At 38.4% G+C, this 21458-nt stretch overlaps 5 protein-coding genes and 2 long non-coding RNA genes across 9 annotated transcripts; 2 read left to right on the top strand and 5 right to left on the bottom strand.

Annotated features, from left to right (window-relative positions):
* Positions 1-194: 194 nt before the first annotated feature.
* LOC124326142 lies at positions 195-5257 on the bottom strand. Of its 2 annotated transcripts, XM_046784806.1 has the most exons (8): positions 5125-5257; positions 4892-5061; positions 3947-4832; positions 3120-3885; positions 1982-3058; positions 1745-1917; positions 729-1680; positions 195-653 (listed from the first exon to the last, which is right to left on the bottom strand). In XM_046784806.1, the coding sequence occupies exons 1-4, from the start codon at positions 5251-5253 to the stop codon at positions 3508-3510; spliced, it is 1563 nt and encodes a 520-aa protein (XP_046640762.1). In that variant the 5' UTR covers positions 5254-5257; the 3' UTR covers positions 195-653; positions 729-1680; positions 1745-1917; positions 1982-3058; positions 3120-3507. The 2 variants fall into 2 exon arrangements, with proteins under 2 accessions (XP_046640762.1, XP_046640761.1); XM_046784805.1 differs by lacking the exons at positions 3120-3885; positions 3947-4832; positions 4892-5061; positions 5125-5257 and having other exon boundaries at positions 1982-2220.
* Positions 5258-5368: 111 nt separating this feature from the next.
* On the bottom strand, positions 5369-11921 carry LOC124326150. Of its 2 annotated transcripts, XM_046784817.1 has the most exons (6): positions 11640-11921; positions 11207-11314; positions 7111-7281; positions 6878-7035; positions 5920-6811; positions 5369-5848 (listed from the first exon to the last, which is right to left on the bottom strand). In XM_046784817.1, the coding sequence occupies exons 3-6, from the start codon at positions 7234-7236 to the stop codon at positions 5474-5476; spliced, it is 1551 nt and encodes a 516-aa protein (XP_046640773.1). In that variant the 5' UTR covers positions 7237-7281; positions 11207-11314; positions 11640-11921; the 3' UTR covers positions 5369-5473. The 2 variants fall into 2 exon arrangements, with proteins under 2 accessions (XP_046640773.1, XP_046640772.1); XM_046784816.1 differs by lacking the exons at positions 11207-11314; positions 11640-11921 and adding an exon at positions 8722-9150 and having other exon boundaries at positions 7111-8663.
* On the bottom strand, positions 7572-8856 carry LOC124327788 (tripartite motif-containing protein 5-like). The gene is made up of 2 exons (XM_046786785.1): positions 8722-8856; positions 7572-8663 (listed from the first exon to the last, which is right to left on the bottom strand). Exons 1-2 carry the CDS (start codon positions 8854-8856, stop codon positions 7572-7574), a joined length of 1227 nt encoding a protein of 408 aa, XP_046642741.1.
* LOC124326600 lies at positions 9493-10362 on the top strand. Its single transcript, XM_046785513.1, has 3 exons — positions 9493-9600; positions 9677-9927; positions 10014-10362. Exons 2-3 carry the CDS (start codon positions 9690-9692, stop codon positions 10247-10249), a joined length of 474 nt encoding a protein of 157 aa, XP_046641469.1. The 5' UTR covers positions 9493-9600; positions 9677-9689; the 3' UTR covers positions 10250-10362.
* Positions 11922-12168: 247 nt separating the features above from the next.
* LOC124326733 lies at positions 12169-12738 on the bottom strand. Its single transcript, XR_006915753.1, has 2 exons — positions 12621-12738; positions 12169-12554 (listed from the first exon to the last, which is right to left on the bottom strand). It is a non-coding gene; the product is annotated as an uncharacterized LOC124326733 (long non-coding RNA).
* Positions 12739-14150: 1412 nt separating this feature from the next.
* Positions 14151-17665, bottom strand: LOC124326124. The gene is made up of 7 exons (XM_046784778.1): positions 17340-17665; positions 17114-17277; positions 16013-17045; positions 15064-15944; positions 14841-15004; positions 14574-14774; positions 14151-14502 (listed from the first exon to the last, which is right to left on the bottom strand). The coding sequence occupies exons 1-4, from the start codon at positions 17469-17471 to the stop codon at positions 15591-15593; spliced, it is 1683 nt and encodes a 560-aa protein (XP_046640734.1). The 5' UTR covers positions 17472-17665; the 3' UTR covers positions 14151-14502; positions 14574-14774; positions 14841-15004; positions 15064-15590.
* A 2207-nt stretch (positions 17666-19872) lies between these two features.
* On the top strand, positions 19873-20918 carry LOC124326870. The gene is made up of 3 exons (XR_006915918.1): positions 19873-19930; positions 20017-20230; positions 20615-20918. It is a non-coding gene; the product is annotated as an uncharacterized LOC124326870 (long non-coding RNA).
* The last annotated feature ends 540 nt before the right edge of the window (positions 20919-21458 follow it).

The following is a 21458-nucleotide window of genomic DNA, read 5'->3' as shown; positions in this document are numbered from 1 at the left end:
AACTGTAAGTCTGTAAATACAAAATAAGAAAATCCAGAGATAAAATAAAGAAACAAAAAATATAAAACTTTAAAGAACGAATCTGATACGGTATTGATGTACTGACTACTGAATCACTACGGGAAATTTGCAACTGAGCGAGAATGAAATAAATCAAATAATCTAGATTGATAAATTGTTTTTTCGATACGCTATTATAATAAATCCAATCAGGTGTATTGTTTCTTTATAAAACTTGATTATTGCCAACACTGTAACAAGACGGCTCGTTAGTAATTAAACCTTGGAGTGTGAGATAAGCAGATAACAGAGTACTATTGAGATTCCAGAGTTAGGGTATAACACGCTCTATCGGTCTTTTTAGACTTGCTGAGTTGGATCATACTTTCCATCACATGGAGGTTAACAACACGACCAAAGAGCTGGTTGTTTGTTTCTGATTTTACGTGCACCGCTTGATTGGGATTTAGGAATTCTTTCAGTGGTAAAATGAAGCTCCATTCGGAAACCGTGTTTTTATTGAAGATGATGCCAACGTCACCTAATTTTGACGCTTTCTGAATGCTGTTGGATTGCGGTATATTGGGAACAGCAGACTGGAATTGTGGTTGTGGGTGGACCATAGGTAATGAAACACACACTTCCGCCAAAGCCTGTTCAGAACAAAGTTATTCAAATTCAACACGATTAAATAATTACGTATGAACTAAACGAATTCGAGTAATTACCTTGTCGATGTTACCTCCAAATTTCTTTTGAGATTTAAAACAAAATTCGCCCAGTTTTTGGAGAAAAGCAGGGTGAAATGTGAGCGTTGGACGGATGTGGATTTCACCTTTAGGACACCCTGACTGAAAGAGTCTTAAGATGAATAGGGAAGATATCCCCAAGATGAACTTATTAGAGGTACTAGCAGATACGTAAGGCGGTAAAGGTATCGTAGTAGAAGATGTGCTTGCGTTCGTTGGCTGCTGCACACACTTCAATGGGATTTTTTGTCGTTTCAATGCCGAGAAAATGACATGCGACAGCAATACTGAATCTTGATGATTTTGTGGTACTTTTAAGGCTGGAGTGATGGGTTGATATCGAAATCCTTTTTCTAACCAACTGCATGTCGGGATAGGGCGATCGTTTTCGTCGAACAGATGAACGCTGATTTTCATTTTATTACAAAGTTCGTATTCGGATACAAGAGCTGTGGCTTCATTAAATTTCTGTTCGTACTGTTCGACCAATTGCGTCATTTTCTGTTTGAGAGTGTCTGCCGTATCGTCTGCGGTAGAGCCTTCGACCAGAGACATCAACTCTGAAAAGTACAGTTCTTTCTTTTGACCATCCTGCGAGTCAACATCAGTTTTCAATTTGTTTCTTTCCAATACAGAAACCATTTGGGCTATGTGAAAACTATTCTCATCTTGAAGTTTCTTGATTTCATTCTCAGATGACTGGATGGCTTTCATTACCAGAGCAAGCTGTTCGTGAACTTTCTGGCGTTCCTCTATTGCCATAGTCAGATGGTTGGTCCCAACGTCTTTCATTTTCATCAGTTCTTCTTTTAATTTTAGAAGGGCTTCTAAATTTCTAATTATGTCAGCTGTCATGTTAACTGATGAGTGACCAGATGGAGCACATCCAGGTTTCTCTGCCGATCCACAAGTCACACACCAGCTGACTGCCCTAAATACGAGTGTGTTTTTTGTGTCAGTGAAGAGAAAATTGTTTTACGATTTGAGATACTTACAAAGGAGTAGTAACAATCTCAACCGGTTTTGGTAGCAATGGTGGCTCTTCCTTTTTTCCCTTGAATTTAAGCATGTGGAGTGCATAAGGGTTGTTTGGCAGACTTTCAACATCAAACTTGACGAAAGTATCGCGACAAAAAGGGCAAGTAATCAAGTCTCCCTGGCGCATTTCCTATTTTATCGTAAAGCTTTAAGCTGTAAGTTTCAATGAGTATTCTTTCGCGAAAAATTGCTACCTTGAGACACAACAGGCAGGCCGTGTGTCGTGCGGTACATTGGAGAAATTTTGGTTTCCGAATTTCTTCATCGTATTCTTGCAAACAAACTCCACAAGTGACAAAATCTTCTACTTCGTTAGCCATAGCCATGTTTCTAATGTTTTTTAAATGGTTTTTATACTGTAAAACACGAGAGAAGCAAAGTGAACGACTAACTATTTCGTTTCAACATCGTTTCTAAAAATAAACAGATCGAAGAGCCATCTATGAATCGATATAACAACAATAAGAGCGGGAAAATTGAAACTTGGGAAAAAATTAGAACAAAATTATTCGAAATCTAATTTTGCCGAGTAAACTATATCTACGTACCACGATGTGGTATAATACGATTTAAAAAATCTCAAGAAATTACAGTATGTGAGATTCAGAAACAAAATGGCAACCAATTTTGTTGCTATCTGTCACAAAGCAAACAAGAGTTCCAAAGGTAAATTCACCAAAAGTATTACTTACTGGTATTAACTGATATTATTATTCTTATATTACTAAAATTCTTCATAACATTGGGGTAAGTAGATCGCTCCATTTTATAAAGTGTTGGATAAACCACACGACGAGATCACTACAAATTCCACTGTGATCACAAAGAAATACGCTTACAAATATAAAAAGAAGGCAATAGAAAAATAACATCAACACTATGCAAAATAGTAAAATAAGAGCATAGTATAATCGGGAAAAAAACAAGGTAAAAATAGAATCCGAAATACGTTTTTCAGTTACATTTTTCAGTTCCTGATCGAACGTTTCTGAATTGCTCGTATCACACGAATCGGTTTCGGTCTCTTGTTCTTGATCCTGGTCCAATATGCTCTCTTCATTCAAGGCTTCCTCCATCTCTCCACAATACCTCATGGCTAGTGCAGCTATAAATTGATTATCCTCTTCCACCTTTAATGCAGTTCTCATCAATCTGAGAATATCCAGAGCGTATTGGTTGGTGGGTAGAATCCATTCGATTTCATAGATATGGCCATTTGATGTGGATGTCCGACAGAAAGGGCATGCGATAGTGTCCCTATTACGTATCGCCTTTTGATCAATGATTAAAGAATGTAGAGAAATTAAAAATCATTTGAAACATTTCGTATACCTGGAAGCATTCGAGACAAATGGTGTGGCTGCACTGCAGAAATTTGGGTTTCCTAATTCCCTCATCGTATTGGTTTAAGCAAATGTTACAAGTGACGAGTTCTTCCAATAACTTAACGCTCAAAGTAGCCATTTTCGACTATTGCTTATTCAAAAAATGTCTAAAAACTGTTCCGCTTATCAGTATTGTCGACATGGAAATCTTATCTTGAGATTAAACCTTCGTCGTAATCGACCCAAACGCAGTTAGTAATACTGACTATATAATATAAGAAACTCTTAAAAACAATTAAAATTTCCCGTTTTTATTTGGATTTCAACGTAATCCAATTTGGCAGCGTCATCAATGGAGAAAGATATAAACACTAACTGGGAACAACTTTTACAACTCAGGACTGGGATTCCAGGGTCATGATGTATTTTTCTCTTTCGTATTTACTGGCTGTGCTCAAGTTGACCATGTGCTCCAACATCTTGTGGTCCATCACGCGGCCAAAGAATTCGTTGCTCGTCACCGTTTCGTGCAGGTCGTGGCGATGGAAATCCTCGTTGGGCACCAACACAAAGACGAAATTCCAGCCGGTAATTTTACCAGTGGCAGAGGACTTGACTAAAGTGATGCCGACGTCATCGACTTCGTTAGCTGTCAGATTGAAAAAGGAATCGTAGCTGCGATCCCATTTAGAACCGTGACCAATCATACTGGGAATTTCAGGTTGGAATTGTGGATGGATCATCGAGAACTGGACATACACTCCAGACATGGCCTGCATTTGAAATGAGATTAGAATTATATGAATTAATATGTCATGTTTGAAATGAAATTACCTTGTCAATGACGCTGGAAAAGTTTTTCGGAGATTTGTAGCAAAAATCGCCCAATTTCTGTACAAAATCCGGATGGAATGTGGGCACTGGACGGATGTGAATTTCGCCTTTTAATCTACCCGATTGAAACAGACGTAGAATAAATTTCGCCGATAGATTTCCCGGAATGAATTTGCACTTGGCCGATACGGTGGGAAGCACTGGTGCAGTTGGAGTGGGTAGTAAAGCACTTGCTGTTGATTTCTGCACATTTTTCAACGGAATCTTTTGTCGTTCAAGAGCTGAGAAAACGGCGTGATAGATCAGCAATGAATCTTGTTTGACTTGAGCATCACTTAAAGATGAATCGAGAGGCTGGAAACGGAATCCTTCTTCTAACCAGGCGCAGGTCTGGATGGGGCGATGACGTTCGTCTGACAGATGAACTTGAACTTTGGTTTTCTGGCGGAGTTCAAACTTTGAAGCTACGGCAGTGGCATCAGTCAATTTTCGCTCGTACAATTCAATAGATTCGGTCATCTTTTTGGTCAGCACCTCGGCAGTATCTTCGGATGTGGATCCTTCCACCAAAGACAGCAGCTCTAACAAAACAAAGTCTTTTTCGGAAGAGATGTTTGTTTCCTTATCTAACGTAAAAGTATTGGATCCCAGTCTGGCGTTTGTCTCCAAGATGGAAATCAATTCCGCTAGGCCAAAGTTATTTTCATCGTGGCATTTGATGGCTTCTTCTTCTGCAGCACGGATGGATTTGATGACAAGTTCCAAATGCTCTTCAATTTCTTTGCGTTTCTGAATGGCCAACGCTAATTTATTCGTTCCAGCGTCTCTCATTTTCAGCAGCTCTTCTTTTAATTTGACGAGATCTTCAATATTCTTATTCTTCAACCTGTCAATAAATTTCAGTCAGTTAAATAGAACGTGGAAATCATTCGGAATCAATCTTACGGTGAATTTGCTTCATTTGAGCGTGAAACAGCCTTTTGCTTATTCAGTTTCAGGAGCTGAAGGGCGTAAAAGTTGTTGGGCAGGATCCACTCGGCCCCTGGACTGTTGGCGTCTTTTGTAACAACTTTGCGGCAGAAAGGGCACGTAATACTGTCTGCTCGTCGTATTTCCTGGCAAATGAATAGAATTTAATTTTCTCCATGGCAGACAAAGTGTTATTAAAATCGTATTACCTTGAGGCACTCGAGGCAAACGGTGTGCGAACATGGTAGGAATTTGGGTCTTCTGATTTCTTCGTCGTATTCCCATAAACAAACGCCACACGTCACGAAATCCTCGGCCGCGTCGTTAGCCTTCGCCATTTCACGACCGACAGCCCAAGTCTTATCAATTGCTCAACATGTTTGTTACTTATCAGTTGGCCGTCTGTTTTCACAGTCAGCACAATCACCTATACAACAGTCTAAAAATCTCGAGTTAAAAAGGATACCGTTTAATAAAAACCCCATTTGTCTGGCCCATAAAAGGTGCGTATGAAAACATTATAAAAGCTCACGTATAAACATTAAAAGGCAATGTGGACTATTGAGATTCTAAAGTGAGAAAATAGTGATCTCGTTCTGCCCTGCTGACTCTACTCAACTGGTTCATACAATCCAGTGAATGGTGGTTAATAACCCGGCCAAACAGCTCGCTGTCTGAAACCGTTTCATGCAAATTCTTGCGGTTTTGAAAATGTTCGTTATCTTCCAGGATAAAGACAAAACTCCAACCAATCACTTTACCAGCCGAAGTTTTGACTAAATCGATTCCGACGTCATTGATATCGATTGCTGCAAAGTCGTAGAGTTGGTCGTAACTGCGATTCTCACCGGAATCGTGACCGATCATGCTGGGAACGGCAGGCTTGAACTTGGAGTGGTTCATGGAAAACAGGACAAACACTCCAGACATGGCCTGTTATTCATTCAAATTTTACATCAATAAAAATGGCGAGTTTCTAGAATTAATGGAGAAATTAAAAATACCTTGTCAATAGTACTGAAAAACTTCTTTGGAGATTTGTAACAAAAATTGCCCAGTTGTTTGACGAATTCCGGATGAAATGTTGGCACAGGACGGATGTGAACTTCGCCTTTAGGAACCCCAAGACTGTTTCTATCGCGGTTCTCCCGCGTACCAGTCACCGAATCAAAATTTTCAAACAGTCTGAGGATGAATTTGGAAGGAAGATTCCCAATGAAAAATCTTTCGTTATTAGAGGGTGCAGGTGGTGGGACAGATGTTGCGGCGGAAGCGCTGGCTGCAGGCTTCTGTGATTCAACCAGGTTTGATTTCCTTTTCAATGACGCAACAACGGTGTGTGAGAGCAGAATCGAATCTTGTAAAATTTGAGGTCCATCCAAAGCCTGAGCGATGGGTTGTAATCCAATTTCTTGCTCGCCTCCTGTCGAAATTGGAATCCCGTCTTCGTCTGTCAAATGAACTCGAATTTTGGTTTTAGAGTTGGTCCTAGCAGCAATTGCAGTCGCTTCTTCAAGTTTTTGTTCGTACATCTCGACTGATTTTGACATCTTTTGCTTCAGGGTCTCGGGTGTATCGTTGGATGTAGAGCCTTCCACTAGAGACATCAACTCTGATAAGATCAAGCCTTTTCCTGGAGGGTTAGTTTTTGTCGAAGATGATCCTGCATTTGCTTCCAAGATTGAAATCATTTCCACCAGGCAAAGATTATTTTCATCTTGAAATTTTGTCACTTCTTCTTCTGCAGCATGGAGGGATTTTAAAACCAGACCCACTTGATCTTGAACTTCTTTACGTTTCTGAATGGCCAACGCTAACTTGTTGAATCCAGAGTCTCTAATTTTTACAAGTTCGTCTTTCAACTTCAAAAGAGCATCTGGGTTCTTGTTTTCCATCCTAGCAATACAGAAAAAGTTATTCAACGGTATGCTTTGAGTGCATTGACAAGCCATAAATACTTACGCAGCAACAGTTGACGACACAGATCTTTGTTTGTTTAATTTGAGCATTTGAAGCGCATAAGTGTTGTTGGGTAGAATCCATTCAACCTCTTTCCTATTGTCCTTGGTAATCACTTTACGGCAAAAGGGACATGTAATAGTGACACCACGACGAATTTCCTTAAGATATGTTTAAAAATTAGTGTACTACTTTCCTTAGAAGGTATACGATAATTAATGAAATGTATCATTCACCTGCACGCATAAAAAGCAAACGGTGTGGGAACATGATAGAAATTTTGGCTTCCTGATTTCTTCGTCATATTCACACAAACAAACACCACAGGTGACAAAATCTTCAACGTCATTAGCCATTGCCATTCTGGAATTTGGCACATCAACAGAACGTCAACAATTGGCCCGAGGCTAAACCACCAAAACATAAATAAAGCCAATGCCCAAAATGAAACGGTGGATCGTTTTTTTTAAATCTGCAGTTCATTTCATTAACCAAAGAAAAAAGAAAAAAAACAACAAATAGCAATTCACAAATCAAAAGATGGGGTTTTAATTAAAGCACATTACATTATTACACACTGTCAAAAGCTGAAAAGAGGCCAAATTAAGTAATAATTTCAGACTTTTTAAATGAATAGTGGGATAATTTAAAAAAAGTCTAATTCTTAATATCACCTTTCAATAAGTGACATATAATTTTAATCGCTATTTGATGAATAAATCCATCGTCTCTCTCGCTGACTATATGTTCCAAACCCTCCCTCAGAGCCAAATCTACTTTCATCTGAACGGTTAAACGATTCTCTCCTGTAAAAAAGTCCTGAAGAAATTGAGGTGCCGCCACCATATTCAGAACTGGATTCCGTTGATTCGTCAGCATCCGAGAACAATTCTGCAAGTCTTGAAGCAAGGTAAGAATCATCGGCTTCACTATAACGTCGGTTTGATTCGGCAGAAATAGAAAAAAGGGATGCTAGATTGAATCCGCTGGAAGCGTTTGGAACATCAGTCGTCGCTGCGGCCGGTTTAATTACATAACAAATCAAATGCGACAAAAGTAAATGATTCAAATCTTTCGATGAAAATGGAGTAGTTGTCCAATCAATTTTGATAGTTGAATTGAATAACGAAACAGAGCCGGGACCTTGCGCTTTTAAAACGAACGACGCATTCTTCCACTTATGCAATTGAGTCATTTCACAAGTAGCTAGCTTCAATTTGTCGTGACTTTTCTCAACCGATTGGCTCATTTTCTCTTTGATCGTTTCTTCCGTGTCGTCAGGGCAACGCATTAACTGACAGCTACTCATCAACGATTCCAATTCTGACATGTCATCGGTGACATTCGAAGCTTCTCCAGTCGATTCGTCGCTGACATTCGCCAGTTTGTTCTCTCCTTCGTAAAGTGAAATTAAATCTGTCAAAAATCTGTCGTTCTCATCCACTTGTCCGGCTATTTCCTTCTCCGCGTTCTTGACCGAATCCAGCACTAGCAACAGGTAGGCTGAAATTTCTTTCCTCATTTCAATGGCCTGACTTAAATTTGTTTGTCGACGCTCCCGCATTTTGCCCAGTTGAGTTTTCAATGCCGAAAAGTCGTCAGCAGTGCTGGACAGCAAAGAATCTCGACTCGTTTCGTTCTGTCGTAACAGCGACTCGAGTTGTTTTTTCTCTCTGGCAAGTTTCGCCACCTGCAGGGCGTAATTGTTATTAGGTAAAGTCGCCAAATTGATTTGCGTGTGGACTTTGCGACATAATGGACATCGAATCGTTCGATTTTCACGAATCGCCTGAGCAAAAATGTTTATGAGATTTTCGGGCATTATTTAAACGTTAACTTTAATTTACCTTGAGACACGAAGAGCAAAGGGTATGGCCACAGGGCAAAAATTTTGGACTGTGCTCGTCTTGATCGAATTCGGTTAAACAAATGCTGCAAGTAATTAAATCTTGAATTTCACCGTCAGTGTCGATGGACGCCATTTTCTCTATTCACTTGTAAAAATCGACTGCAGATTTCTTAAGTGCATGAGTAACTTCATAAATAACAAAAGTAGTAAAAAGGTACGCTTTATAATACTGCATGTTTTTTCGATAAAGAAATATAGATAAAGCCCTTTAGAAAACCAGATAAAACCTTGGCCGTTCAAATGATGCAAGCAACCAATTTCAAATGAAATTTCGATTGAGATACAGTGGTGCCATATGCAGTTTTGAAAACAAATAACAGCTTTATTAATCATTGGTGATTCAGAACTGTACCTGTATTCCCTTATATGGTTACATTTCATAGCCGATGATGACCTATTGTGTTACGCACATCTCTGAGACTGCTGGGTAAACACACGGCACAAAGGCCAGCCCTTGCTTATCATCAGGTGAGCTGTTGATTCCACACAGCTGAGGATCATAATAAGATATACGACTCGGGCTTTCTTTATTCTTTGATGGCTATGCAGTATTAAAAATCTTTGTCGCAATAATAAGAAAGCTTCGCGGGTTTTACTGTTTACCATCTTTAAATGATTGCATCACAAAGGTTGCAATCAATTGTAAATTATAGAATTGCATCGGTACAAAGGCTAAAAATGTGATAGGGCCTAGCTTATCATTTAAAGTTTAGTATAAAGATAAAACGATACACTTTGAATAGCCGGTATTGAGTGTAAGACGGACATTCAACACGGGCACATCACATTTCAAAAGCTGCCAAAACAGAATTAACAGGTATATTGCATGATGAGCCATAAATTTAGATTCGATTATTGATTATTTCCACTTCTGTTTGCTGCTGTCATTTAAGACAATTAAGACAAATGACAGAGAACGTGAGTCTTGATCGCAGTACACCGCAAGGTAAACAAAACTACGACATTCTTAAGAAAACTTTAATCGGAGAAGCTGCCAGCGAAAGCGAAGAAGGTCAAAGAGCTATTTGCTGGGTTATTTACAACCGTGTCAGAGGCAACAAAACCTACTGGTACGATGCGTTCGAAGGCAACAACATCGCTGGAGTCTGCTTGGCAGAGAACCAGTTTGAGTGTTGGAATCCAGGTAAATAATGAATCGTTATATACCTACGTGGTGTTCATTTAGATTGTAATTGGAGGTTAAACTTTCGTCTGTTCATTTTTGGTTAGGAGAAGAGAGTGACGATCTGATCAAAAATTTAAATACGTCTTGGGCAAAGAAGAAAATGGCTGAAATTGACGAGTGGCTTCCAAGAGTTTTTGAAGAACAAAATCCGATCGGTGAATGTGACCATTACAACAATCCGAATAAAAAAAAAGACTGGAAAGAACTAAGCTGTATAAACAATCTTGATTTTGTCAAAACAATCGGAAATCATCATTTTTACAGGACAAAACCAAAATAGGCCTACCGCTAATAATTAGCATGCACCAAATACTCAAATTTGGTCATTTTTCTTGTTTTCTTCGTCGTCATACTATCTCAAACAGAAAAATAATACACGGCTGATCTATTTCACAATTTCACAATAATTTTAAACTAACAACTGGCAATCGGTTTATACAGCACCCATGGCTGAATTTAAAACGGCTTTCTACTGAGTTTGTTGTGTTGGTCAGTGGTCAGTTTCGTTAACTTTAAATTTTACTCCGTTCCTCTAGCAATAACTAGTTCTCCTACAGCAAGTCGGTGCAAGTTAAAAATGTAAACAATTCAAGGCAAACCCTCTCAAGTAAAGGCGATAAAAAGATGATCTTTCTCTCTAGAAGAAATCAACAAGTTCAACATTTGATCCAAAGAATCAAATTTACTGTTTTCCCGAGAACAAATTCGTTTGAACTGTGAATCTTTGGTTGCTATGGAAAAGTGCTTATGGAATCACGGCTCAAATCACGCCAACCGACATCGGGCCACTAGCCATCGCCAAAAGCTTTTCCTAACACAACTTGTCACGCCTCACAAGTTGTCCATTCCAAAATGATGTTTCCATTTTGTCGTAGTTACATTTTTTAAATGACGTCAAACACTCAAATAACCTTTGAGAGTAAGAGACCGGAATGAAAAAAAACAAACAAATGACTTATGAGAATGCCATTTAAAATTTTCTGATGAAATCGGAATCTCATTGAAAATATGGAAAAGACGTGAAATCAAATTGAAATATAGGAAAGGTGAGATTGCTCAAAGAACCTACTGGATGACAGCACGTTGGCTTATTAGTTTCAACATTGTAGGTCGATAACTATCGCGAATAGAACACAGGTAAAAGGGTCTAGTCCTGTATCACGTATTCATTGAAGGCAAAATCTATCCAAACAGAAATGGGTCCACGAAGGTGAATCAATAATAAAATTGGGCCTACCTTTGAATGGAATTCTTCCCCATCGTCCAAAATCTTTGGTGACAGGGTTATCAAGTGATGTTCTTAGCTGCTCCAATGACACGCAGCAAGTCCCAAAACTAGCAAAATCTGTAGGAAAGAATAACAAAATAATTCTATTAGTCAGCGAAAGTAGAAAACAACTGGAAAAAGCAACAGGAAATAATTATTTGAAACATACTACATACCTGTACACCCATGAATTAATGCAACCACACGAGTTAACCATGAAGGCAAGATTAAGATTTCTTTACTTCTTCCTCAGTTTAGGTCAATAGCAGCCACTTTTCTTGAGCTTCTCGATTGTTTTTCGATCCACAGCTTATAAGTTATAACATCAGTGATGCCTGATTCACAAGTTGGGAGGACATGTATGCTGCATCACAACAATTTTTGCAAATATAATGTTACTTACAATTGATTGACAACTGCTCCAGTGACTGCTTTTCTTTTGTGTTCTTATTGCAAGCGGAGAATGCAGTTGGTAACGACTGGAAACATCAGGCTGATAGAAAGTTTCACGACAAAATTTGGACTAAATGGACAGGTTAAACTAGCAGCAATTACCGCCATTTATAAAATATTTTGAGTAAACTGCAGCTATTTCGGAAAAATTTGGAAATTAATAAGGCAAAATGCAAGCCAACTCTCTTTAACTTGTTCTTCACTTTCAAATATTTCACTCACGTGTGATTTAGCAGACGAAACTCGGAAGATCAAACAGGAAGCCATCTATCGATCTTTTACGCAACGACCAGCAAAAAAGCGGGAGAATTTCAAAACAAAAACAAGACTGAAAAACAATTCTGCAAAATTCTTTATTATGTTCAATGAGTAAGGCACAAAAAGAAAGCGATGAGGACTCCTAGTAATGAGTATCAATCGTGTTTCCCAATTAATTTCAAAATCAATTCTAATAGTGATAAAATTTAAATGCCTGTTGGTAATTTCTAGAATCATTCCAAAATAGTTCAAACAACATACAGAACAGAAATAGATCACCAGTACAAATTCTAAGCGATACAAAATCACACAATTGGGAAAATGGTAAAAAGGTACTATAGCGTTAACTAAAACAATCCAATAACGGCACCCATAATATACTTCTTGCTAGATAGATTCAGCTCCTCGTAGGAGGTCTTGGCACTGGTTGAATAATAAGGCACGGTGGTGCATAGGATGGCAGCGGCTGCTGTTCTCTTGTCTCTGCTGCTGGCCCAATAAGACGTGGCGCATGGTTTTATTCCAGGTTTCCTCTTACATCTCTATACCACTAATGGCCAGTGCCATCATCAATAGTTCCTCCTCCTCTTCCTCTTTTGATGGCTCCCTATCAAAGGATGTGCAAAAATTCAGTATCTTGTCAGCTTTATAATTTCTAATAATAAAATCTTACATGAAGGCTGCTGTCACCATAATCTTTTGCTCTTGCTGATGGGACAATAAGCTCTGATGCATGGCTTCATTCAAGGCTTTCATCTCTTCCATCTCAGTAGAATTCCATGTCATCCCCAGTGTTGTCGTAAATTGACTACCCTCCTCCTCCTCCTCTTCCTCCTCCTCCTCTTCTTCTACCTCATCTTCTTCTTCTTCCTCTTCTTCTTCCTCATCTTCTTCTTCTTCTTCCTCATCTTCCTCGCTCTCCTGGTACAGTTCGCTCTGGTAAAAGGATTCATTCATGGCTTGCAGTTCCATCTCTCTACTGCTCACTGCTAGTGCAAGTGCAGAAATGAATGATTCAGCCTCCTCTTCATCTTCACTCTGATCATTCTCCTCAACAACAGCTTCTTCTGGCTGTCTCCTGGAGGATTTTCAAAACTCAGTATCTTATCTGCTTCACAACTGAAAAAAATTATTTTACTGTGGTACAGTTTCTTACAATTTGAGCAATTCCAGAACATATTGATTGGTTGGCAGAATCCACTCTGCTTCATCACCATTGTCTTTTGATGTGCGTTTGCGACAGAAAGGGCATGTGATAGTGTTCCCTTGACGTACAGACTATCTTTTAGAAATGGGTAAAAATAACTAGATATCTTATGAATTTAAACATTATTTCGTACCTGGAAACACTCAAGGCAAATGGTGTGGCTACACGGTAGAAATTTCGGTTTCCTGATTCCCTCATCATATTTGTATGAGCAAATGTTACAAGTGACAAGATATTCCAGTGTGTTGACACTTGACGTAGCCATTTTCGACTATATCATATTTCGTGCAAAGATCTTCTGCTCCAAATAATGTCGCACTTGTTATTGCACCACAAGCAGTGTTGCTAGTTTTATTATGCATAGAGCAATATCTATTCAGCTACTACATTGAAACGTGCCAACCAAATAAGTACTACGAACAGAGTAATTAATATAAAAAATTATTCTATTAAGTCTGATGCGAGGGTTAAGGAAATCGGAAACGGAAGTTAGTGAAATTGGCGAAATCTGACGACCGACAATATGGCGGTTATCGGAAAAATTGAACAAGTGCCCATTTCGCAAACGCAGCGCTTTTTACTGAAAAAAAGCTGACTCCACTAATAGACGAGTGACACTATGACCACCACTCAAACAGTGAAAACCTAAATAACATTTTCAAATCACAAGCAAAAAAGCCATCTATTGATCGTTTGCACTAACACTAGCTTAAAAAAGCGAGGGATATTTAAAAACCGAAACTGGAATAAAAAGAAAAACTCGTTTTTTCATTGTTTTGAAATGTCACTTTCAATTAGCAGTTACTCAGATGTTTAAGAGGGTAAATAAAAAATTCTTACCACTTGGTGATATGGACTCCTCCGAAGTAATGGGTCTCAAATCGTATTTGCCCATTTGTAAAAAAAAATAAATTTGTAATTTAACTAATTACAAAATTAAAATATCACTGTTCAGCTTAGACTTGTGAAAAACAAGAAGATAACACGGGACAAACAAACCCAAGTTTTATTTTATATCAAAGAGCTTTAAAATCTTATATTGATTTTTTTGGTAAGAGTTGTTTCGAATTCGATTAGGATGTCCCAATTAAAAAACCCACTCAGAGTAGTAAAACAATTGGTATAATAGCGTCTCTCTCGGCACTATAGTTGAATAAGGCACGGTGGTGCATATGATGGCAGCGGGTGCTGTAACTGTTACTGTAACTGCTGTAACTGTTCTAGCTGCTGGTCCAATAAGACAGTCTGGTTCGTGACTTCATTTAAGAATTGCTCTTACATCTCTGTACAACTAAGGGCCAGCGCCAACATCAGTTGTTCCTCCTCTTCTTCCTCTCCTGCTGGCTCTCTACCAACAAAGTGTAAAAACTCAGGATCTTAACTTGGTTAGCTTTATAACTTGGAAAAATTCATTCTCACATGTATGGGATGGCAGGGGGCTCTGCTACCGTAACCTCTGGTTCTTGATGATCATCCAATAAGCTCTGGTAATAGGCTTCGTTCAAGGTTTCCTCTTCCATCTCCCTACTACTCACAGCCTGCGCAAATGCAACCATGAAGCATTCAGCCACCACCTCCATCATCGCATCTTCATCAACATCTTCTTCTGCTGGCTCCCTCCTGAAGTATTTATAAATATGAGAATTCTGTTAACTTAAAGCTTTATAACTGAAAATTGAATTTTACAATTCTACAGTCGATGACATGGAATCCAATCCACTTCTTTTCAATCTGAGCATTTCTAACGCATACTGGTTGTTGGGAAGAACCCACTCTTCATCATCACCATTGTCTTTTAACGTGCGTTTTCGACAATAAGGGCATGTAACAGTGTTTTCTTGACGTGCAGCCTAACTTTCATCAATGGATTGAAAATAAAGACAAATTATGATTTTTAAAAATATCATACTTCAAAGCACTCAAGACAAATGGTGTGGCTACACTGAAGAAACTTTGGTTTCCTAATTTCCTCATCATATTGGTTTGAGCAAATGTTACAAGTGACAAGTTCTTCCAATGTTTCGACACTCGACGTAGCCATTTTCGACTTCATATTTCGTGAAGTTCTTCTGCTCCAAATAGTGTCAGAACTTGTCATCGTACCAGACTTGCCATTTTATATACTGTGCAAAGTTACACTAGAACACGAAGGAAACTACAAAGAAATCGACGCCAGTTATTCTTGAAAATCGGACGACCGTTTTAATCCAGGAATCTGTTCAAATCGGAATGGAAAAATAGTTCTCGTCCACCGACCGGGAAATTATCTTTAGTGGACAATACAAAAGTTTATTCTGTTTTTATCAAGCATTAGAAAGTGCGCTCAAATTACTTCACGGGCTATTTCATAATGAACGAATTAAGACTATTAATAAGGCGGTTATTTTATATCTGGACAACGTTAAAAAGAACAAAAAACTATTGCCTTATTAATAATTATCTCGATTCAAGAGTCAATGTATAGTCACTGGCTTGGGCTCTGCTCAGCTCGACCATTGATTTTGACATTTGGCGATGGATGACGCGACCAAAAAGCTCGGCGACTGGTGCTATTGGTTGCAGTGTGGCGTGCTGAATGGAGCACATGTTATTACTCAAAGGAAAGACGAAATTCCAACCGATTATTCTGTTGTGACAGGCTGAAACGATAAATTTGTTCACTCCAACATCGTCAATCCCAGAGATGGTACACCTCGACACCTGGCGATTAAAGTTGGATATCATGGCTGGCAAGAAAGGCTGGAACATGGGATGAACCATTGGGAATAAGATCAACTCTTCGGGGAGGACCTACACGAAGTATTTAATCGTAAATTGTAAGTACTAGGACTGGAAATGAACAGCAAACGATATAACACCTTCATGGCGGATGAGAAAAAGATTTTCGGAAACTGGAAACAAAATTCGCCCAAACTTTGTGTAAATACCGGATGAAATGTAGGCTCGGGGCGAATATAGATTGCGCCATTCAGAATACCAGATTGCCACAGTCTCAGAATGAAAATGGACTGACCAGGGATGAATTTGTTGTTGACGGGCAGATTAAAAGGTAAACTGATTTCAGGCGAAACTGTACGATCGTTCGATTCAAGAACGGAAGGCACTTTTTCTTGGCTTCTATCGTCTTCTGAGTACACGATAGGATTGGGATCCTGGGAAATAGAAGGAACAGGATCTGTGACAGATGAAACGGTAGTCGTCAACGGAATATTTTGTCTTCGCAATGAAGAAAACATGAGACAAGAGAGTAAGTTCAAATCTTGCTGGATGGAATCGTCTAATGCACTTGTTTTATCCAACGAGAACCCTTCTTCGAGCAAAGGACACGTCAAAGGAATCGGACGATCTTCTTTGTCAAACAAACTGATTTGAATTCTTAATTTCTTCCGCAGTTCGTGGTAGGAAGCTGTGGTAACCGTTTCGTGGAAACTTTTCTCAAAGATTTCGAATGACTTGTCTAACTTGAATTTGAGTGCGTCCATCACCGGCATGTCTTTGGGATTTAAATCGTCCAACAGGGAGGATAAATTTGACAAGAAATTGTCGTCCGATATGTGTGGCGAAGCTGTGGCTTGACGAGCCTCATTCAATTCTACAGTCGTTTGCCACATAATAGAATCATTTTCATCTTGAAGTTCATCAATTTCTTCTATTGCAGTTGTGAATTCTTTGATTAGCAGATTTAAATATTTCTTGAATTTCTTTCGTTTTTTAATGGACAAGGCCAAGTCGCTAGCAACTTCAAGTTTGGCTTCCTGCAAATCTTCCTTGAGGTGAACTAAGGCTTCTATATTCTTTAAAGTGGAACGTGTAAGGTTGACTGAAGAATGTTCAGGTGCTGCACATGTAGTTTTTCTCAGAGTTCCACATGTTAAGCACCAAGTAGGTCCCCTAAAAAATTTTAAACCTATACTTTATTCACATTTGTTCTAAAAGTCCAGTTAAAAATTGAAAATTACTGCAGGGCGGCAACAGGTGTAGCTGGTGCGAGTTTTTCTCCCTCCAATTTTAGCATGTTGAGCATGTGGAGAACATAACCATTGTTGGGTAGATTATGGACATTCAATTGTGTTGAAGTTTTACAGCAGAAAGGACAGATAATGGTCTCATCATGACATGTTTTCTGTTGAAGTTTAGATATTTCTAATTCATTGTCGGTTAACAGATATTCAACAGGTATCTCACCTCCAAACAGAGAAGGCAAACTGTGTGTGCACATTGCAGAAATTTCGGTTTCCTTTTTTCGGCATCAAATTCAGACGTGCAAACGCCACACGTTACAAATTCACCCAGTTCGTTGGTCAATGCATTTTCCATTGAATGGCCGTCAATTTAAAATCTTCTTAACTTTTAAAAATGGGAAATCGCCATAACATTTTTGTTTGTTTACTTTTTTATTGTGTTTCCAATTGGACGTTTCAAATTTTACCGCTAGATGGCGTTGTTATCGACCCGGGAAAATTTAAAACGGGACCATAACAAGACATTTTTAGCATTTTAGTTCAACAAATTTAGGACAAGTTTAAATAAAATCGAAATGAATCATGTACAATCAGGCAATTTGGAAAAAATCAGCCACCTTATCGACCGTACTGTTGATATTTATTGTGTGGAGAAATGTGGAGAATGTAACCATTGTTGTGTAGATTATTGACATTATGACAATAACGAAAATCTTTTTTTTTTCATTAAATTGAGAAAAATGAATAATTAGTTAAAAAGCTATTAAATGTCTGCTGTCAACTACGACTTGGTTGATTATTCGACTTATAAATTATTTTTCAAAAATATCACGCACATAAAGATTTCTGCGCCAGAAATTCGAGACGTAAACTCGGACGTAAATAGAACGCGAACAGAAAAATTTATTGACGTGACGTTATTTTTTTTATTTTTTGTTTATGCGCAATTCAGAAGAGGTAAAATGTCCAATTCTGTTGCTAATAGGCATACGACGTGATTTGAAAAAGGAACCAAGATTATATTTAGGAATGTGATCTGCCGTTATTTGAGGAGTTACCATTTCTGGAAATAATAAAGAACCTGATCTTTTGACTCCACCCCACACCTGTGCATTGACGAAATCTGTACATGAATCGAATTGAATTGGCTACAACTCACATTATTATTAGTTATTATAGTGAACATTATTCTGATGGCTTTGGTCTTGAAAGGTAAGAATCTCATTGCTAATAAAATAGAGTTTGCGCTTTTTTGGTTTTACATGTTTAAAAGGGTTTAAATTTTATGGTTTTCCATTTAGAGAAATTTACATTCTGGTTTTCAAATTTATTTATTTGTATCTATTCTTAATTTCTTATCAAAGAAATCAGTGAAATATGGTTGCCTTTTATATATGAGTCCATAGTTATTTATATTTGGCATTTTCGTCGTTTAGGCCTATATGAAATCGGTTGGAGTAGTGGTGTCTTTGTGTGGTTACTTAGTCCGATTATGACTCGATAGAGTCTTGATTGTTTTTTGAATTTTATTATATTTGGTCGCTGGTTCCCACACTAAAACTAAAGATTTAAAAACTATACCCAAATTTGATTTTGAAAATCTATCCCCATCAGCACAAAAGGTCGCGCACAACAACGACTAATATAACATACATCATGAATTTGAATAGTCTGACCAGCAAAATCCGACGGTTGAACCAGCAATTATCCACCGCTAGCAGTGTCGTCGTATTGGTGTTATTAATCGCCACCAGCGTTTTCTACTTCATTTGTTATTCCAACATGCTGTTTTATGAACAGGTATATCCTATATGAAGCTGTTATCTACAGCACGTCTTTATCGTGACGACATTATATCTTGTAATCACTTTGACATAATATTTCTACTTGGATATACTACCATTTAGAGGTTCCAATCTATTAGGAATGTGATGGCAGATGGCAGCAACAATGATGTTGTCAAACTTTCATGTGACAACAAGAATCTGAACGAAACGATCGATTTTCTATACCAAGAGAAACAAATTCTAGAAGGGAAAATAAATGTTTGCCAAAACAGCCTGAAAAAAACATTGCAAAATGAGAAAGAAAAGAAAATTCTTTTAAAAGCCAACAACAACGCTTCAACAGCAGCAGCACTCGATCGAAAGTTATTTAATTACATGGCGACACATTTGCGGAACACGCCCTACCCCGGAGTGGAAAACTACACTCTGTACACGGTGGCACGCCTAGGCATGTTGCCATTGGCCGGAATCGAACCACTCAAACCGGAATACGGTCCCGTGATTAATAATTTTACGTCGTTTCGGTATCCCATCACCATTTCGCCGTGTCAAAAAGTGAAAACAGATTATCCAAGTGTTTTCATCGCTGTCGTATCGGCCCCGGATAATTTCGAGAAGCGAAACATAATCCGACAGACGTGGCGAACTCATTTCAATCTCGACAATCACAGCATCACCCAAAATAAATTATTGATGAACATTACCGGATTCGCTTTCATTTTAGGATTGGCCGACAAAAATGTAACGCAAATCAAAATCGAAGAAGAAAGCAAAACTCACAAAGACATCCTTCAAATTGAAATCCCTGACATCTACTATAGATTGGCCATTAAAGTGGCTGGCCTTTTCAATTGGCTGCACAGATACTGCGCAGCACAAATTGATTTTCTACTCAAGGTGGACGACGATGTCTACGTTAATGTGCGCAATCTCGCTCATTTCGTTAACGAGCAGAAGCCACACTCGCCAAATCAGACGTTGTTCGGTTCCTACATTGGTTACGGTAGAGACTACATTCCTGACCGAGGTAAATATTAAATAAAACAGTAGCTATTATATAGTTATTCAATATATATTTCAAGAAAATAGGCCTAACGACGGATTTTTGATCAGAAGGAAAACATTTGATGTCATACGAGGAGTGGCCATGGACTAGATATCCTCGTTTTTTTAATGGGCCGGGTGTGGTCATTTCCGGGAATTCAATTCTTTCGTTATTGGCTGCTATGCAAACGACGCCTATAATGACGTCTGATGACGTTTATTACACCGGTATTTGTACAGAAAAAACGAACATCACTCTTCATTTTTCTTCCAAATCAACCAGGTTATATTACATTTTTAATAATTATTTATAATTTTCAACTGATGTATAATATAATAGGTATAGATGTTATACCAATGAAAAAGTAGTAGACATGCCAAAAAGTCGTGCGCAGTTTACGCCGATGCGCACCACAGCGGCCGATAGCAGAACTAAGATTGTTATTACGCTTGACCACCTATGTAGAGGATGAGACGAGACGAGAAACGACTGCTTGTCGAACAAAGGATTGTGGTACATAGGTGGTCAAGCGTAATAACAATCTTAGTTCTGCTATCGGCCGCTGTGGTGCGCATCGGCGTAAACTGCGCACGATTTTTTGCTCGACTACTACTTTTTCATTGGCATAACATCTATAATTCTATATGCCATTTATTCTTCCAACAGCGTCTTCTCGATGGAATGCCCCGACTTATCCCGACCCTGCAATCTCCGTCTTTTTGTTTCATGGCTGACTTCTTCGGGCAGTTTAATGAATCAGTCTCACGTGGCTATTGAAGACTTTTATCAAAATAAAACCCAATGCGTCGTCAGCAGCACCGGATCAAACGGTACCAATACGACAATCAACCCAAATGAACCCGTTCATTTTGACTTTGATCCGTATTTTCACCCATCCGTTTAGCCAGCGCAATCAAGTGATATATAGGAAAATACATTGTTGGTTAACAGATATTCAACAGGTATCTCACCTCCAAACACTAACAAACAGAGAAGGCAAAGTGTGTGTGCACATTGCAGAAATTTCGGTTTCCTTTTTTCGGCATCAAATTCAGACGTGCAAACGCCACACGTTACAAATTCACCCAGTTCGTTGGTCAATGCATTTTCCATTGAATGGCCGTCAATTTAAAATCTTCTTAACTTTTAAAAATGGAAAATCGCCATAACATTTTTGTTTGTTTACTTCATTGTGAAATTTTCCAATTGGACATTTCAAATTTTACCGCTAGATGGCGTTGTTATCGACCCGGGAAAATTTAAAGCGGGACCATAACAAGACATTTTTAAAAAGGGATTTTAGTTCAACAAATTTAGGACAAGTTTAAATAAAATCGAAATGAATCATGTACAATCAGGCAATTTGGAAAAAATCAGCCACCTTATCGACCGTACTGTTGATATTTATTGTGTGGAGAAATGTGGAGGAGAATGTAACCATTGTTGGGTAGATTATTGACATTATGACAATAACGAAAATCTTTTTTTTTCATTAAATTGAGAAAAATGA

This window comes from Daphnia pulicaria, chromosome 2, assembly GCF_021234035.1.
Source record: "Daphnia pulicaria isolate SC F1-1A chromosome 2, SC_F0-13Bv2, whole genome shotgun sequence".
NCBI lineage: Eukaryota > Metazoa > Arthropoda > Branchiopoda > Diplostraca > Daphniidae > Daphnia > Daphnia pulicaria.
The sequence above is the reverse complement of the archived record's forward strand: the minus strand, read 5'-3'. Positions and strand labels throughout refer to the sequence as shown.

What these genes read in the sequence shown, in the direction of transcription:
- LOC124326600 (XM_046785513.1), top strand. Translation starts at nt 9,690, where the DNA reads ATGACAGAGAACGTGAGTCTTGATCGCAGTACACCGCAAGGTAAACAA. An exon ending in GTTTGAGTGTTGGAATCCAG is followed by an intron (nt 9,928 to 10,013) that starts GTAAATAATGAA and finishes ATTTTTGGTTAG; the next exon opens with GAGAAGAGAGTGACGATCTG.
- LOC124326142 (XM_046784805.1), bottom strand. Translation starts at nt 2,113, where the DNA reads ATGGCTATGGCTAACGAAGTAGAAGATTTTGTCACTTGTGGAGTTTGT. An exon ending in CCTGCCTGTTGTGTCTCAAG is followed by an intron (nt 1,918 to 1,981) that starts GTAGCAATTTTT and finishes ACGATAAAATAG; the next exon opens with GAAATGCGCCAGGGAGACTT. An exon ending in TTGGAGGTAACATCGACAAG is followed by an intron (nt 654 to 728) that starts GTAATTACTCGA and finishes TGTTCTGAACAG; the next exon opens with GCTTTGGCGGAAGTGTGTGT.
- LOC124326124 (XM_046784778.1), bottom strand. Translation starts at nt 17,471, where the DNA reads ATGGAAAATGCATTGACCAACGAACTGGGTGAATTTGTAACGTGTGGC. An exon ending in TTTGCCTTCTCTGTTTGGAG is followed by an intron (nt 17,278 to 17,339) that starts GTGAGATACCTG and finishes AAACTTCAACAG; the next exon opens with AAAACATGTCATGATGAGAC. An exon ending in TTTTCTCATCCGCCATGAAG is followed by an intron (nt 15,945 to 16,012) that starts GTGTTATATCGT and finishes TACTTCGTGTAG; the next exon opens with GTCCTCCCCGAAGAGTTGAT.
- LOC124327788 (XM_046786785.1), bottom strand. Translation starts at nt 8,856, where the DNA reads ATGGCGTCCATCGACACTGACGGTGAAATTCAAGATTTAATTACTTGC. An exon ending in TTTGCTCTTCGTGTCTCAAG is followed by an intron (nt 8,664 to 8,721) that starts GTAAATTAAAGT and finishes ATTTTTGCTCAG; the next exon opens with GCGATTCGTGAAAATCGAAC.
- LOC124326150 (XM_046784817.1), bottom strand. Translation starts at nt 7,236, where the DNA reads ATGGCAATGGCTAATGACGTTGAAGATTTTGTCACCTGTGGTGTTTGT. An exon ending in TTTGCTTTTTATGCGTGCAG is followed by an intron (nt 7,036 to 7,110) that starts GTGAATGATACA and finishes ACATATCTTAAG; the next exon opens with GAAATTCGTCGTGGTGTCAC. An exon ending in TTTTCAGTACTATTGACAAG is followed by an intron (nt 5,849 to 5,919) that starts GTATTTTTAATT and finishes AATGAATAACAG; the next exon opens with GCCATGTCTGGAGTGTTTGT.